The sequence below is a fragment of the Centruroides sculpturatus genome, unplaced genomic scaffold (assembly GCF_000671375.1).
Source record: "Centruroides sculpturatus isolate CEXI.00-Female unplaced genomic scaffold, Cexi_2.0 scaffold49, whole genome shotgun sequence".
NCBI lineage: Eukaryota > Metazoa > Arthropoda > Arachnida > Scorpiones > Buthidae > Centruroides > Centruroides sculpturatus.
In genome coordinates, this window is record NW_019384317.1 from 308480 (window position 1) to 325948 (window position 17469).

Here is a 17469-nt window from a genome sequence, read left to right on the forward strand (position 1 = left end):
TGTCAGTTTGAAGTTTGTTATTCATATTTTTTATTATCCTGGTCCCAACCAAGTTTGTTGGGGAGTATTATTGTTTGAAATCTGTGCTGGCTGATATCCTGAGTCTACTGAAGTTTTTTTTTCTTTGTACGTGTTTTATTGTCTTTAATAAACTTCCTGTATTTTGTTTACAAGGGTGTATTAATTCTGTGTCCAAGACCCGTACAAACTATCTTAATATCTCACAACTGAATGCAAAGATAGAGGGGTTTTGTCTTTCTATGCACAACTTCATGGCACAGAGGTAGATTTGCAGGTGGCCAAAATCATTGAACCATCTCTCATGCCAGCATTATGGAGAAGTGTAAAATTATAACCACTGTTACCAACACATGTATAAACAGCAGAGGAAAGGTCTCCTGCTGTTTATGCATGTGGGAGTCTTTGTTTTTCTGAAGAGACTGTATCTCCTCACTCTTTCACATCAACCGTTACCATTGTAGCCCGTCTATCACTTGTCCTTCCATCACTAGCACTCCAACTTTGAATTTGGATGCCTTTGGATGACCTGTTAACTGGGTCAAAAATGTTGGCATTCTTTTAAATATCCACTATTAAAAGTACATTAATTAGTCCAGTACAGAGACAATCCAGCATATGAGGAATATTCGAAGAACAGAATCCAAAATAAAAAGTCTAATGCAATATTTTGGTTTAGCTTTATTTACAAAAATATTTTTTTACTGAAACTAAATCCAATCTAATAAAAAAATCTACTTCAGATATTAAAAAGAAAACATCCAAACTTGTCAAGCTGAGCAAGTGAAGTTGATTTAATTAAACTCCTCCGAAACCACTTGATCAATCTCAACCAAATTTCGGTAAAGACATCAAGTTCAGGTCGGCAGCTATTTTCCAATCAGCTCGTGTCTTCGAGAAATATCACAGGAAAACTCTATCATAGATTTAAGCTGGGAATTTGGATGCTTACAAAGTGCATGCAACAGTTCAGTTCATTTCTGTTTACAAGTGTAAACAAACATGCATCACTGAGCTTTGCTAGACATTCCTTGACTTTTAAACAGTTCAACACGACAATTGAGTTTAAACTCCAGCTTAACATCTCTATATTTGTTTACAAATATACAAACATCACTGGCTGACAACACACTAAACAAGCTCAAAACGTATTATATACAAATCAGATTAAGTTGTTCTGAAGCACTGTATGAAAGGAATCGAGTTTCCAAAATCAGCTATTAAATCGGATTTCATTGCTTCTGTTTGAAACAAACTAAATGAACTCTATACACATAAATCTCAATCACCAGGCTTTGAAAACAACAAACATGATCCTAGTCCAATAAACTTTATTAATCAAATTTGATCATTCTTTATTTTATATTTTATCTTGATAAACTTCCATTCAAATGAGAGGTTAAGGGAACCAAGAAGGAAGTCTGATAATTTTTATTTATACTACAATATTAAATTTAAATAATAACAAAAGTTTTAAAGGAGTAATTTTGCTGAATTATGAAAAATATTTTTTTAAACTTAAACTTTTTTGTGTGGCACCATCTGTTATGAAATTAATAATATAAAATATTATTTTTTTAAAGGCAAAAAGGCTTATTTTTGAGCATGTCAAGTTTTTAAATGAATTGTAAATGCTAGTAAGTAAAATTTTCATTAAGTCCACTTAATGAAAAGGACATAATCCCCCCTTCAACCTTTAACTATCAAAATTTAGTAGTGTCAACGAGAAGTCATCCAATCCTGAGATATGAGCCGCTCACTTGCCAAATCGATTAACTCCATAAAACAAAATATATAATTTATATTATCAATTTTTATACTAATTATTTTTTAAAATTCCTTATAAACTTTAAATCTGTTTTAATATAACGGTATACTGTATAAAGATACATTCTACGATTTTTATTTAATGTAATGATATATATAAATATATTTTGTTTCAACCTCCAATGGTCCATAAAACAAAGACAAGTGTAAATAACAAAAGAATTTATTACCAAAAGTTAGGTACAAACATGGTTAGTTTTTGACATAATCACCATTAAGATTGAGGCATTTGTCTATCTGTGGATGAACTTTGAAATCCTCTTTTCATAGAATATTGCCACCAGTGACTTGAGATTGTCTTAACGTTGTTTTGAAAATCTTTATTAGTCTCAAACCTCTGCCCTCCTAGCCACATTTTTAGTTCAGGAAAGATGTGGAAGTCACTCGGCGCTAAATCAGGGATGTATGCTGAGTGTTTAAAAAGTTCCAAGCTAGGCGGAAGTCTGAAAGTTGGAAGTCTTCACACCTTTAATGTGTGAAGACTTCCACCTCTTTCCTGAAAACTTAGCTAGCAGGGCTGAGGTTTGAGACTAATGACGATCTTCAAAACAATGTTAAGGCCCATCTCAAGTCACTGGTGGCAACATTCTATGAAAAGGGGATTTCAAAGCTCATCCACAGATAGACAAATGTCCCAATCTTCACGGTGATTATGTCGAAGTAACCATATTTGTACCTAACTTTTGGTAATAAATTCATTTTGTTATTTACACTTGTCTTTGTTTTATGGTCTGTTGAAGGTTGAAAAAAAACCACCTATGTAAATTATTAAATTATAATAATAAACTTTTTACAATTTTACCAATTATTGGCTCTTCGAACTAACAGGCAATCATTTTCATATCCACCTTTTTCATTCTGCATCCCGGTAGGTACTATACAGCCGACAGGTATATCCACATCATTCGAACATAACAGTTGTAAGAAGTTCACTACTTCAGTTCCTGCGGACTAACATTAAACAAAATTTTTTATATTTTATGTAATTAAAGCTACCTACCAATATTTAAATTGAAATAAATACTATATACAGCTTCCCTATAGTGTGAAGTAATTTCAAAATAATTTTTTAAGTGTAGATTATTTTGTACTGCCTTAAAGATAATCTTTTTTGATAAATTATCTACTTGAATCTATTCTACATAAACAATTTCTGTTTGATCGTAAATTTACAAAAGTTATTAAATTATCAACAGCTACCACATTTTACGATTAGAAACTAATTTAATTCTCTAAATATTTTATGAAATTTGTATAAATACAGTTTCATTTCCAATAAGAAAAAATTCATTACAATGTATTCTTTCAAACAATAGTAATGGTATTGATATTTTTTCCATACACGTTTCTTTTTTTTATTACGAAAATGTGATTTATTTTATTTACAATGGTCACAAAGATAAGAAATCTAAAAACAAGATTTCAAAACTCAGCTATATTGTACGACAAATTCTGTCAAATTAATTAGCAAAAATTTAGTGTAAATATCACATGATAATCTGGCCATTTTTTTGCACAGAGGGATGCCAGATTACTGAGAGTGTATTTACCAAGTCTGCCTAAATACAAAGAATGCTGTGACCTGTCATCCTATGGTACCGATTGTTTTTGGAGGTGGATGGGCAAATAATATGAAACACTGAAATGAAACCAGGGTAAACAGGAAAACAGGATGTGTGACAAGACTAATATTTTAATGGAAACAGAAGTGCATAGGAGATCATGCTGGAGGTATGCTGGATTAGCAGAGTGCATTCTATTACATTTATATTTCCTGTATTATCATAGCAATCAAATCATCAAAAAAAATATTAAGAACATACAAAATATTTTAGTTAAATATGTTGATATTTTAGTTTAAAATAAAACTGTGAGATCATAAGTTTGATGATGTGAAAAATTTAGAAAATTATTGTAAGCCTAATTCTCTGTCACAATAGTTAGAAAAACATTGCTCGAAGATGGAGTGAATGACACAATTCCAGTCAACAAATGTTAGAGAATTCTAACAACAGACTGTCAAACGATAACAAGTTGATGTTAAGAGAGGAGAAAGTTAAATGTTGATTGAACAAATAGAGTAATTTTGTTAAGTCCACAACCAAATATAGGCATGACAGCTGCAACCAAGTGATATCTTTAAGTCACCTTTGAACCAACACCTGCAAAATCAACCTTTGTCTCTAACAACAGCCGATCACACGATTGACTTTCCCAGGCCAATGAGAATAAAAGGAGGCAGAAGCAAGAGTTCGTGGTGGAGTACCTGGAAGAAGTGTAAATACACAGACATAGGTGAAGGTAGTGAACATCCTGAGTAAAGATAAAGGAGTTCAATCCACCAACTATCCAGCAGACCTTGGCGGATCAATGCCATATCAAGAGAACAACGCCATACAGAACCTACTGATCCAACTTCCATATGGTCATTGTCCAGAGATTGCTCTGGACAATGACCATATACTCCTCCATTCACTGAGAAGATAGCATTCTCCCTATGAGGTGTTTGTAAACTCTCTCTCCGATTCGAGTTGCGATCTCTCAGATAAGCCTGATATGCACTCGCACATAGGTAGTAGAATAGTCATGATGACTTGTAATATTTGATAATATCCTCATGTAATCGCCATATTTAGTCATATAGCTTGTATTTTCTCATGTATCCTAGCTTAGATACATATTAAACTTTTGTTATGTTTGTTAAACCTCTCACTCAGGAAACGAACGCCCTCTCGACTTACCTGTGTGCACTCCCCACTCGATAATTTTAGACCCTCCTATTCAACCTTTGGTTACAACATGCGAGTTAGGACGTGTTTAATTCTATCCTGACATCGGCTAGATCTTACAATCCCGCTGACAATTTATCGTAGAGCCATCCAACAGACAACGAGATCGGGTCTCGCCGACCTGCTGCCGAGTAAGTGGTCATTCGGGATTGTCCCCTTGGCCCCCGGCTAATTTCACAAAATTTATTATAGTTTAGTGAAAAAATTTAATTGAAAAGAGCATTCTAACCATTGCTATGGCCTGTGGCTTTATAGTTGTAGCTTGTTTATCTAATTCATTGGTATTTAACAATGAAGTAATTGTAATTTAAGTATTATTAAAACTGATATATTTTACAATTTTTGAAAAAGCTGGATACTAAAGACTATACGTTAAAAAATTAATTAAATTTAAAGTATTTTCTACAAATTTACTGGTATATTTTCATAAACAAGGAACTCAAAAGTAAACCTATTACAGTGTTTCCCTGAAAATAAGACTGAGTCTTCTAATGCATTTTTTGAAGCAAAAATTAATACAGTATGTCTTATTTTCAGGGGATGTCTTATCCAAAGGTGCTCGCTTGGGTATTTACAAATACTTAAAATAAATGATGGTATAAATTATAATTACATATTAATGTCAATAGTAATACTTAATTATATTTAATGAAATATTAATGTCATTATTTTATAATTCAATACATCCGTCTTGGATTGCAACGGATGTATTAAATACGACCATCTGGCTGACAACCTTAATTGGGGCTTATTTTCCGGTTAAGTCTTATTTTTGGGGAATATAATAGACTTACTCTTAATACTATAGTGCAACAGGAGACACAGGACAATGTTTTAAAATGCTGTAGTGCTCAAACATAGCTCCAAGCATTGGTAGTGCAGAGGTTGATCATAAAATGGAAAAACCATCCAAAGACTGATTGGGTGATTTCAAATTCACAAAAAAACCGTGCTTTTTCAATAAAATTAATGTTTCAAATACTACAATGCTTCATTGTCTTACTACTTTTTATAAAGTAAATAAATTTGGATGCAGACATCCTATTCAAACAACATATTAGTTCACTCTTATGGTAGTTTATCCAACCCAAGACGTGTAGCCATTAAGGTAAAGGCAACCCGGACCTCCATCCAGTCTTCCCTTTCAGACATATTTAATTTAGATATGACCATCCTCCGTTAGCATAACTGGCAACGGGAAGTGGGAGTTGTGGCTTCGAATCCCACTCCGGGCCGATTCTTTTCTTCCAGAATATTCCAAATTATTTAATAAATATTAATTTAATTATAATTATTAAATTTAATAGAGATGGTGCCTAATGTTTATCTCTAGTACCATATTATTTAAATTTAAAAAAAAGAGTGGTAAAGTAGCCCAATTTAATCTGGCAATCGTTTGGAAGATAATAGAAATATCAAGTTAAAGTTGTAGATCTAATTAATAACTAATTTTATTCATTTTATTGAAATGCATTGCTTGTGAATATATATTATTTTATTTGTAAAATAAAAGTTTTGGTCTGCATTAATTTACAGATGAATACATTTTTTTCTAAAAATTTTGCTTTTATATTTAAAAAATAAAATAAACCTAGAAGAATTTATAGGAATAAAATAATACTTTTTCCAATATTTCAAAATATAGAACAAATTTTTTCCTGTTCTCTCTGAGCCTAAAAAATTGTATTGTTCAAGCAGAAACATTTATAAAGTCAAGATTTGTGGCCTTATATTCTATAATTAAATTTTTTAGAAACACTTAAAATGTAACACTAATGAATAATGTAAATGCATCGATATATTTAAATAAAATTTTACCATTATGAACGACTTAGTAAAAGATGACATATCAATAAGGCCGACTCTCTCTCGACAGGCGATGTATTCGTCTCTCACGATATCAAACCAGGGAGGTTTACCGAAAGACGTTGGCGGTGGACATAATCGTTCTTCTCCTGCAAAACATTAAATTTTAATCTATTATTTATTTAAGAATTTTAACATGTTAAAAATATAAGTCTTATATTTTTAACATGTTATAAAATATTATGAGTCTTTTGCACACACAACTTTCAACTTATTATAGAAATAAAAAATATTCTATTATGATAACTATTTTAAAGATAACACAAGCAAATATTTATTGTGAAATTGTTATAATGCCGGGCTGAAATTTTTAATCATATTTTTAAAATTTATTTAATTTAAAATATATGCCCTCCACCTCAAATTAGTAGTGTCTTGTCTCTGTATATCACACTTTTCCTGTTAGCAAGCCTTTTAATTTCGTATTATCAGAAAATACTGAAACTATAGAACAATAAAACAAACTACACAAAGAAAATTGATTAGTGACCGTGTTTTATGTGCTTTACTTGTTTGAGAAAATAAATAAAAACTAGAACAAAAATAAGAAAAATAATAAATAACTAAATATATATATAACTTATAAGCAATAAGAAGTAAATACCAAAATTGTAAAACAATAAAATGACTACAGAAGAAAAATTGATTGGTACACATTTCCTTTGTTTGAAAATAAAATAAAATAAAATACACATATATGTAACTTAGAGGTTGTGAGCAGCAATAAAATATCACCAAATGCGAGTAAAATGACAGAAAATTTTTGATTAAAATTAAACATTTTTCAAAATAATGAAATTTCATCATTTCATATGTTGCAGCTGAAGCCAAATTGATGATATATCATCGAATCATCATAAAAGAGTTAATGACTATGCACAATTATAACAATTTCAAAGTTTTTTGTGACTTTGTAATATTAAATGGTGGATAAAATATATAGCGTATGCTTTTATAATAAATTTTTATGAATTATTAAAATATTTCTTACGTGATTTAGTTTTATCAAAATAAAGAGCTCTTTCAAATCCCATTCTTTCTCCAAACACTGCTCCAGCATCATCTTGAATGGTATACAAAGGTGAACAGCGTAATGTTCTTGCAGTATTAAATTCTTTTGGTAATGGGTGAGGAATAGTGTATCCTAACTCTAAAAATAAAAAGTTATTATTCTTAACAATAAATAAATAAATAAACTTTTTAATATTCAAGAAAAAATATAGAAATAGAAACAAATATTAATTGAATTAATTGAAGATAAATTATAATTGAGATATTAAATAATAATAATAATATTTCATTTAAATAAATTTACCAACAACTTCTGCAACTCTTTCTTGCAAAAATTTGTAATTATTATGTACATCAATAAATCGACATATATCAAATGGAAGCATAAATGAATCAGGTTCCATATTAGAAATCCAGTTAGCCAGTGCTCTTCCTAAGCCACCTACAGCTTGCAAGGAATTGCCATTACTTCCTCCAGTAACAAACAAATTGTCTATCTAGAAAAACAAAATACAAGAAAAATTCTTGAAAAATAAATCATTCTAACGACTAAATTCTTTTAAATTTTCACAAAAAATACTGGACCAAATTCTATAAAATAAATATATATATTACATTATAATCTATAAAATAACTTTTATTTGAAATTTATAAAAAGACTACTTAAACATGATCAATTATTATCATCATTATTTAGTAAATCAGAAGAAGAATTCAATTTAATAGTAAAAATTGCAAATTTAATGAAAAGAAATCCTGTGTATGGTTTTCCAAACTCTTAAGAATAAGAATTAAAGCAGGAGCCACAAACTGTTTTCTTTTTAAATGTGATAAATATAATAGTTACTATATAACTAGGATCAGCAGAATACTTTAAACAAGGATTAATAAACATATATAAAAATAAAACATCTGTTATTCCTGATGCAATTGCCATAGAGGAAGATGAAAATTCAAGTAACTTTGTCTATGAATAGAAAAGCCTCCATCTGAGAATAGCAGAAAAACCAATTACAGCTGTAGATAATATCATTGAAATGTAAAAAACTTAGCATTTTGATAACAAATAAGAAAAAACAAAATATTCTAAATTTTTCCGCATTCAATGCTGTTATCTATACATATATTGATGATGGCCTTGACATGAGGCTGGAAACATTTCATAATAAATATATCTAGTTTCCAGAATAAAGTTTTCTTCCTTTTATTTAAATAATAATAGAATACAAGAAAACAGCATTAAATCCTTGGTTACAAATACTGTCGACTAAGCTAACAGAAAGTTTGACATCTAAAAGAGAACATTTCAAGAATATTCTCTTTTATTCTTGTATTATAATAGCTTATTTTAGGTTTATCCTGGGTCAAGGAATAAATAATGATTATTTAAATTTATAATATGCAATGTAAAAAATTACAATATATATTAAAATATGTCTACTAATTAACATTTAATAAATACCTCTGGAGTTTTTCCTGCAATCCACTGACCATCTGGTGTGAAACTGTAACTAACTTTTACCATTTGATCGATATCAACTTGGGATAAAATAGGTAATCTTTGTTTTGCTTCATTGTACAAAGGCACTATCAAAAATAATGTATAATAAATTATAGAGATACTTAACAACTTATAAATATTATAATGAATATATTTATTTTACTGCTAAAATTTCTAATAATTTAAATGGTTTTTATTCTTTATTAATAACTAATCAACTTTATAGACTCTAATTACTTTAATTTTATATTTAAAAAGGCAAAACGGTNGAAATCTTCAGAAAAAATGTAAAAAAATGGAAAAAAGGTTAAGACTCAACGTTATTTGTTGTTAATTAATTTTTCTTTCTCAGCTCGCGTCCTGATTTTTGTTTGTTTGTTTGTTTGTTTTGATTAACTGTTAAGATGCTTGTAAAAGGCCAACCTGGCCACAGTGTCTTTTGAAAAATAAAATAAATAAATAAAATATATATGTTATATGGACCATGGTAAAGGAAACATGGACACAGGTAAAGGAAAATGCAAAAAATAATTAGTTCAAATTTCTACCATTAGGTGAAAAAAAATGGCGCATGAAGAACAAAAACACAAAAGGTTTTTATTCACGACATTTGTTCAATGTGCAATCCATTTGCGTCAATCACACGTTCAAAGCGCCTTACAGAGTGTTCAACAGTAGCTCAATAGGTTTCTTGAGAAATTGCAACAATATGGCATGTTATGTTTGCTTTCAATTCGTGTATGGTTGTGGGCATATCTGAAAGATTGTGTCTATAGAGGAGGCATACGAACTCTGCCTGAATTGAAAGCAAGCATAACACGTGATATTGCTGCAATTTCTCAAGAAACCTATTGAGCCACTGTTGAACATGCTGTAAGGCGCTTTGAACATGTGATTGACGCAAATGGATTGCACATTGAACAAATGTTGTGAATAAAAACCTTTTGCGTGTTTCCATTTTGTGTTTCTTGTTCTTCATGTGCCATTTTTTTCACCTAGTGATAGAAATCTGAACTAATTATTTTTTGCATTTTCCTTTTCCCCACGGTCCATATAACATATACCAAGTTTCATCAAAATACATCAATGAGAACAGACTCCATACAGGTCTGAGTGGGGCAACTTTAATTATAACCCCCTGTATATTATATTTAATTAAATTTAACTTCTATTTATCAGAAAGACTAATACTAAATGTTCAACTTTTTAAGGAGACCCATAACAACTATTCTTATGGGATCTCATATGATCTCCACACATAAGAAACTGTTTCACTGCTCTTTTTTCATAGTTAGATTCATGCTAAATATTCAATCTAAAATGTTTAAACATTTGGCATGAGTCTTTCTGATAAATGGAATTTTATGGATATGTGAATTGGAGGTCCAAACAAAAAGAGGCTATATCAACATAAATTATTTCAAATGTCATCTTGTGAACAATTTTAAACATGGAATTTTTAAAAAAATAAATATGACTCTGATAATAATGCCTCCTGTTCATTATTTCAATAGTCTCAGTTAGCAAGTGGCTATAGAATATAATATGTGATGATGTGTTAGTCATATTGAACATTACAACTTTACTTCGTAGGAATTTAAACTCTTTGAAGCCCATAGGTGTGTTAACTCAATTCCAATAAACTTTCTCACCGATCTGTGGACAGTATGTTTTAATTTAAGAACTGTAATTAAATTTATATTTGAAACTGATCTTTGCACTTGATTACTATAATCAATTTTATTGTTAAAACTATTTTAATAAGACACAGTTCTTTTAGTGTTTAAAACATCTGATAAAATTAAATTTTGTTAACTTTTCTTTTACATTTATAATTTTTTCCAACAACCTTCTGCAGTAGAATTTGCTGCAAAATATTCTCTCAATTTTCTTTAACTACATTTCTGATTTTTGAAAATACAGTCGACCCTCCTATAACACTGTTGATTATTCCATTTTATATGAATTCCATGTTGTACGAGTCACTTAGATTTTACAAATACGTGAGCAGCCTACAGTCTGGCACACGTATTTGTAAAATCTAAGTGACTTCTACAACATGGAATTCATATAAAACGGAATAATCAACGTTGTTATAGGGGGGTCGACTCATATTTCTTATTTCAAGAAAGCTGTAAGAAAACATTTTTAAATGCAGAGCAAAATTTAAAAATGTACTCCATAGCTTAAATGATCTTTAATTTGATGTTACTTTTGTTACGATATGTCAGTTTAAAATTTGTTTTAAATTTTAACATACAATAAACTACAACTTGATTTTTAATAGCCAAATCTATCTAAAATGTATCTAAAACTGGAATTAATCTTACCACAAGATTACTCCTAAATTTCCAATCTTTAGAACATATTCTGTAATTTAAATAATAACTGTGCTGTAATTTTTAAGTTGCAGACCTATACATACATTCCCATTGTCATCCATCTGTCTTTCCTTAATCTCAAGAATGGAGTTAGATAGATGAAAATATATGAAACCAGATATGGAATACTTAGGGGCTGAAAATCCTGATTAATTATATACAAACTTCTGGTTTGAACTGGAAGTCGTGATTTCAATTCAAAATTTTCTTGAGTAAGGAATTAGAAGACTAACATGACTTGATTATTATCAGGCAGGCTTCAGAGAGTGCCATTTTCCCTCTGAAAAAGTGAGAAAAGTGAGTTGAAATACAGAAAAAGTGAGTGCAATAGTGACAAAACAAAGTGAAAACACAGAAGGAAAACTAAGCAAAATAGCAGTAAAAGTTTTTTATTACTGTTATGGTTAAATACATTTTAAAACTTTCTGTATGTACTGTAATATTTCCAATAAACCATGAATACTTAATAAGTCTTTGGCTTCTTCTGTAAATAATCAGTCATGAAAAATGATGTTCTTTTATTAAGATTTTTCTGGATGTTTTCAGCTTCTTTCTTTTTTGCTTCCTCTTGCTTTTGAATGCTTTGACACTAACAAGCATGACATTTGCTGCCCATATTTCATTCATGTTCTTCTCCAGTTTTTTTGTTTGCTGCTTCTAAAAAAACTTGGCCTGTCTTGTATATTTCACTTTCTTCTACTTTTTTCTGTTTTAAACTCTGCTGCAGTGCCATATTCTTTTCCTTGTAACAAACAGCTTTCTTTTGATGTTCTTCAAAATGTTTCTGTGCTTCCTCTTCTGCTCTTTTTTCTTCTTTTAACTTCTTTTCATTTTCCAATTGTTCTTGATAATTTCTATGTGCTAAAGCAGCTAATTTTAGTAGATCCTTTGTAATAGGTACAAGGTGTGTGTGGGCTTTGGTCATACATGTTTAGTCTCTCCTTAACAATCAAAAGTGAATTAAGCATTCTTTCTGACATTGATGCTCTGTCAGGAGGAAGTGCCTGGCGTAAAATTGAAAATCCCCATTCCACATCAGCACTGCCATGAGAGAGGGTCAATGCTGATTTCACCAATTTGGTTACACTGGGATATCTTGTATTCCCAAGGAAGCCAACCAATTTAAAATACTGACCCCAATAATAATCAATTTTCTCATCTGTTGAGTCTGTCAAATCACTCTCAACTTGCTCAAATTGAAGTAGCCGCCACTTGTCTTGCAAAGTATCCTCAGCAATGTCACATGGAAGAGCTCTTGCAATGCTTACAATGTCTTTATGTTTTTTCACTAATATTACTTGACCGAAGACATGTCAATGATTTCAACAGTTTGCATTGAATTGGAGCTTTTTCTATCATATATGTGAAAGCCACAACATAGTGCTTTTGTAAGCAACTGCAAAAATGCAATTGATCTTTTTGGGATAATTTACTCAACTCATTGGCAACCTCACTCAGCACTAAAAATAATTTCCTCTAATGGCAAAATATTTGTCTTGTCAAATAATTTCTTTGGATTTAATACATTACTATCAGGCATAGCAGACTTAGACTGAAAAACAAGCTTCAAAATATCTACTTTCAAAATTCTAATAATTAGCTTTAGAAGCAAGTCCCATAGTTTGCTGTACAGGAGATGTATTAGAGGTTCTTCTCTTTGAAAAAATGATGTATATTTTGTGAAAATTTCTGCACTTGAAATGCCTTGTAGTACTTCTGCTTTCATGGAAGGAATCTTCAACAAACAAGATATACTTCTGTACAAAGCACTTGACATTATGCTTTGTTTACTTGAAGGAATATACTTTAAGTAGTAGTAAGTTATGCCCTCCCACTGCTCAGTTAACCTTGATGCTGCATCATGGAATGTCAGCCAATGTGTTGTTGTTTTATAAATCTATGCTTGGGCAACTCAAGCTTTTCTTGCACAGCTTCATAACTTTCCCACCGAGCAGGCCATCCATCTAAAATTCTGTAAACTGCCATAATAAGTTCAAATGCGTCTTCACCCAGTTCACTTAATGATTTCAGATGTGTTATGAATAATGTGAATTGTACATATTCCAATGTTAACAAGGTGTTTCTTGCAAATTCCCAGTACATCTTCCTTAAAAAGTAGTAATACTTCTTGGTTAACATTAGGACCATCTGATCCTATCATCAAAAGTTTGTGCAGTGAAAGGTTGGCATCATTGAAAGCCTTGATAATGTATGTATGCAATGTTTCTGCATCTGCCACCCAAGAAAACATGTACAGTGGTGCCTCGTATAACGTACGCCTCGAATAATGGACGCTGCAAATAACGGACTTTCTGTTTGACCGTTATGTGACTCGAGCAACGGACTTGCTGCAAACAATGGACTTTCCGTTTGGCAGTTACGTGAGACGAACAATGGACTTTTTTCGAACAAGTGCGAATGATGTTTCCACTCTTTTGCCGTTGCCAATGACAATCTGCTATTTTTAGGATATATTAGTATTATTAGAATGTATTATTAGTATATCTGAAGTAGAAATGTAATGTAATATATGTTGATGATTTAAATAAACATTAAATGTAATGTAATATATGTTGACGATTCAAATAAACGAAATGTAATTGTGTAGATGCCGAGGTGGCGGGACGAAAAGAGGTTGTAAAAAACAAACGGAGCGAGAGTAGCTCGTAGAAGTGTTTAGTGATCTTAATTAATAAAGAATTATTCGTATCATATAATCTGGCAAGTTAAGTCATTTATAATGCATCATGGCTTCTAAAAAAACAGAAAGGTGATTTCAATTGAAACAAAGCAAGAAATCATCAGGAGTGAAAGTTGACAAAAACTTTCTTGTCGAATGGGGAGAGGTTCAGGAGTTTACCAACACTCATTATCCAAACAGAGCTGAGGCCAACAGGATCAATGATCTCTACGATGACACCTTTGTCCGTCATTTCCGACAGGTGTTAAAGAAGAAAGAGAAACAGACCACCTTGGTCATGTTTTTCAAGAAGCCAGCGGGCAAAAAACAAAGGATGGAACAAGAGAAGTTGACCCTGCAAGTTCCGGTAGCCTCTCCTGAATCTGACTCCGATTAAAAAACAATAAAAAAAAGACCTGCTGCAATGTGTAAAAAGTCTGTATCTGTATGAATGTGTAAAGAAAGTGTTCTTCCACCTCCTCCTCACAACATCTGACTACCCGGCATAATTGGTGTCTGCTCCATTTTCATTTTTTATGGTACAGTATGGTTATTTTATGCTGTGGAACGAATTATATGTTTTAACATGTATTTCTATGGGAAAATGCGTTTCGTATAACGGACGTTTCACTTAACGGACGTGCACCTGGAACGGATTAAGTACGTTGTACGAGGCACCACTGTGTTTAGGTGTCTGCAGATAACTTGTTCTTTTTGCTCAGACCAAAGCCGTAACTCTTTCTTACCTTCCACATTGCTGGTTTTATCATAACTAATTGTAACAAATGAAGAGTGAGCTGCTTCTAGCATTTTTTTTTTTTTTGGAAATGGGGAGCCAATACTTCAATTATTAAATAGAGCAATTTCTTCTCACTCATTGATATTCCTTAAGGAAGTTTAGTTTTTGGAAGCATTGCTTGTAGTGTTGGAACCATATTATTAGAAGCAGCAAATGAGAAATTACTACATATTGTTTTCATGGCCCATATAAGTTCTGCATGGCATACAGCATATAAACATGGTATGGATTATATAAACTCACAGTTGCTGATCCTTCTCCAGTCATATTGTCAGTATTACTTGGAATTTCATCAATTTTTAATGGGTCCAGGAAATTATCACCTGGCCCAACCAATGTCAAGTATAACTGTCTTGGACCATAAGCACAGGTAAATTTTTGTCTATGCTTGGCAGTACCTCCATGATCAAAAAGTGCTTGGAAACCTTTTTCACTTATATTATACAATTACATACTTTGCAAAATATGTCGGTGTCTGAATGTACAGTTGCCCATAATCCTACTGTACAATCTGCCTTGTCCTTTTGTTTCAACCAATCAGTTCGGAATTTGCACTTTGGTGGTGTCATATTGAGTGGATTCAAACCATTATATTCATCATCTGTACTCTTACTTGGAACCTGCTATAAACCAACAGTTTGTTGGTATCATTCCGCTAGAGATTTTTATTGGTCAATCGTAATCGGAAGTGAGTAAATATGTGTTGACCACATGATCGGTCACTTCTCTGCATGTGTTAAAATAGAACAGAAGAATAAAAATTACCAATAAAATAAAGCAATACTTAGAAAATTAACTTTAAATATATATTATTTAGATTTATACAAAATATATTTACAATTCAATAGTTTAATGTATTTCAAAATTTTATTTGTATATAAATTTTCCATTTTTGTAATGTGACTATTATAGTAATTTGAAATAAAATTAACAACTCTTACTATGAACAAGCAGCAGAAAACGAAACTTTTATGTGCATGATCAGAAACTGTTTATTTTTTAATGCTTCGAGATATGTAAATATTGATTTAAAAATAAATTAATAAATCCGAAATAAAACAGATTTCAAATAGTATAAGTAAAATAATATTTTAATAATGATTTCACAAATAACGAGAAACTTTTTCCTGTGGATGAATAAGAAGCAACATTGTTACAATGATGTTAATTTAATGAATATGCCGACTTATCGGACAATGGAATTTTTCTGATTTTTTTGATTCCCTGGACACAATTTTACATATCTTCACATGTAAAACTATACAAATCCATCTTTTATGATTGTTTAACACGCCACTTCAATTTTTCCAGATTAGCCTATATCTACCCTTGGTTGATTTGAAACAAGAACATTCGTGTCAGAGTTGATGTGCTGGGTTTACTTATGCTCTCTAGAATCTGCATCATTCGGCATTAGTCATTTTCTAATTCTTTTTCAATTTTTCTTTCCAATGATATACGTTTCTTATATTACTGTTCGCATTTCCTTTGCAATTTCTTCAGCATTATGAAAATTTTCTTCGACTCAAACAGCTTTTGGCTTATAACTTTACAAATTCTATTTTAGTGGTTATTATTGCTAAGTAATATTGTAGATTCTGTTGTTCTGTACAAATTACACCGATTTCCATGTTCTATCTCTTCTCCATCCAAAGTTTTACTGCCCAAATGCCGCACTGCATTGCCACTTTCATTTTCATGCGCAACTGCTACCCCGTCCCATACAGCTGCAAACCCCTACTTCCCACTATTTTAAATACAGACATAAAACTTCTATCCAACAAAATTTAAATTGTGAAGCTACCATTTATAGTTTATGATATATAAGCACAACAAATTTTTCATTTGTTTGGTCACTCCAGTTATCATAAACCTCCCTATACCAAACCAAATTTAAAGATGTGTTCGGATCAAAAGAGAGCAGGAGCAACAGACAGATTCCACAGTATTTGCGGGTTCCCTGATTTTTCACGACTTTTTCTACTAAAAATCATATTCCCTGACTTTCCAGTTCTGTACATGAAAGGGATTTTTGTTTCCTGTAACTTAACAACAATGAGTGGCAGTCGCGGTTTTGAGTCCTGTTCAGGCCGAGTATTTTCTTTCAGAAAATTCTAGTCCAATAGTTCAATAATTCAGTGGATCGTCTGGCTTTAAATTTTTCATTGGTCCCACATCTTCCTAATTAAGCATGTGGAAATGACCAAAAAAACGAGAAAAGTGAGGATACTTCAGAAAAGTGAATACAAGTGAGAAAAGTGAGGGCTCTGATGAAGGTGTAGGTCAGGTGAAGTGTTGTAAGGACCAAGTCCGGGTGTTATTTTTAGTTACTTTTTTATTTTGCTTTTTATTCTATTTTGTTTGGGGCTTATGTTTTGTTAGGACGAAGGTTTCCCCACCACTCACCTTAGAAACTTAAAACAGAAGAAAGAAAAAAACCAACTCACCAACGAGAAGTGCCATAAAAAAAACTCACGCACACTGCTCCCGAGTGGAAAAAAGTAAGTCTGCACCAAGAAGAGGGGGGGAGACCACACAAACACAACTCAGGAACTTGCTAAACCTTAAAGAGTAAAAAATCCCAAAATATTGTCAGA

The 17469-nt window shown here is 31.4% G+C and overlaps 1 protein-coding gene across 1 annotated transcript in view; it reads right to left on the minus strand.

The window, feature by feature from the left end:
• The window catches only part of LOC111623658 (pyruvate dehydrogenase phosphatase regulatory subunit, mitochondrial-like), a 62709-nt gene that overhangs the window by 8432 nt on the left and 36808 nt on the right, over positions 1 to 17469 (minus strand). The window contains exons 15-19 of the mRNA XM_023366330.1: positions 8974 to 9098; positions 7816 to 8008; positions 7492 to 7650; positions 6453 to 6589; positions 2648 to 2796 (exon numbers count right to left, since the gene is read on the minus strand). Of these exons, the coding sequence (XP_023222098.1) occupies positions 2648 to 2796; positions 6453 to 6589; positions 7492 to 7650; positions 7816 to 8008; positions 8974 to 9098 (763 nt within the window). The remainder of the gene's footprint in view (positions 1 to 2647; positions 2797 to 6452; positions 6590 to 7491; positions 7651 to 7815; positions 8009 to 8973; positions 9099 to 17469) is intronic.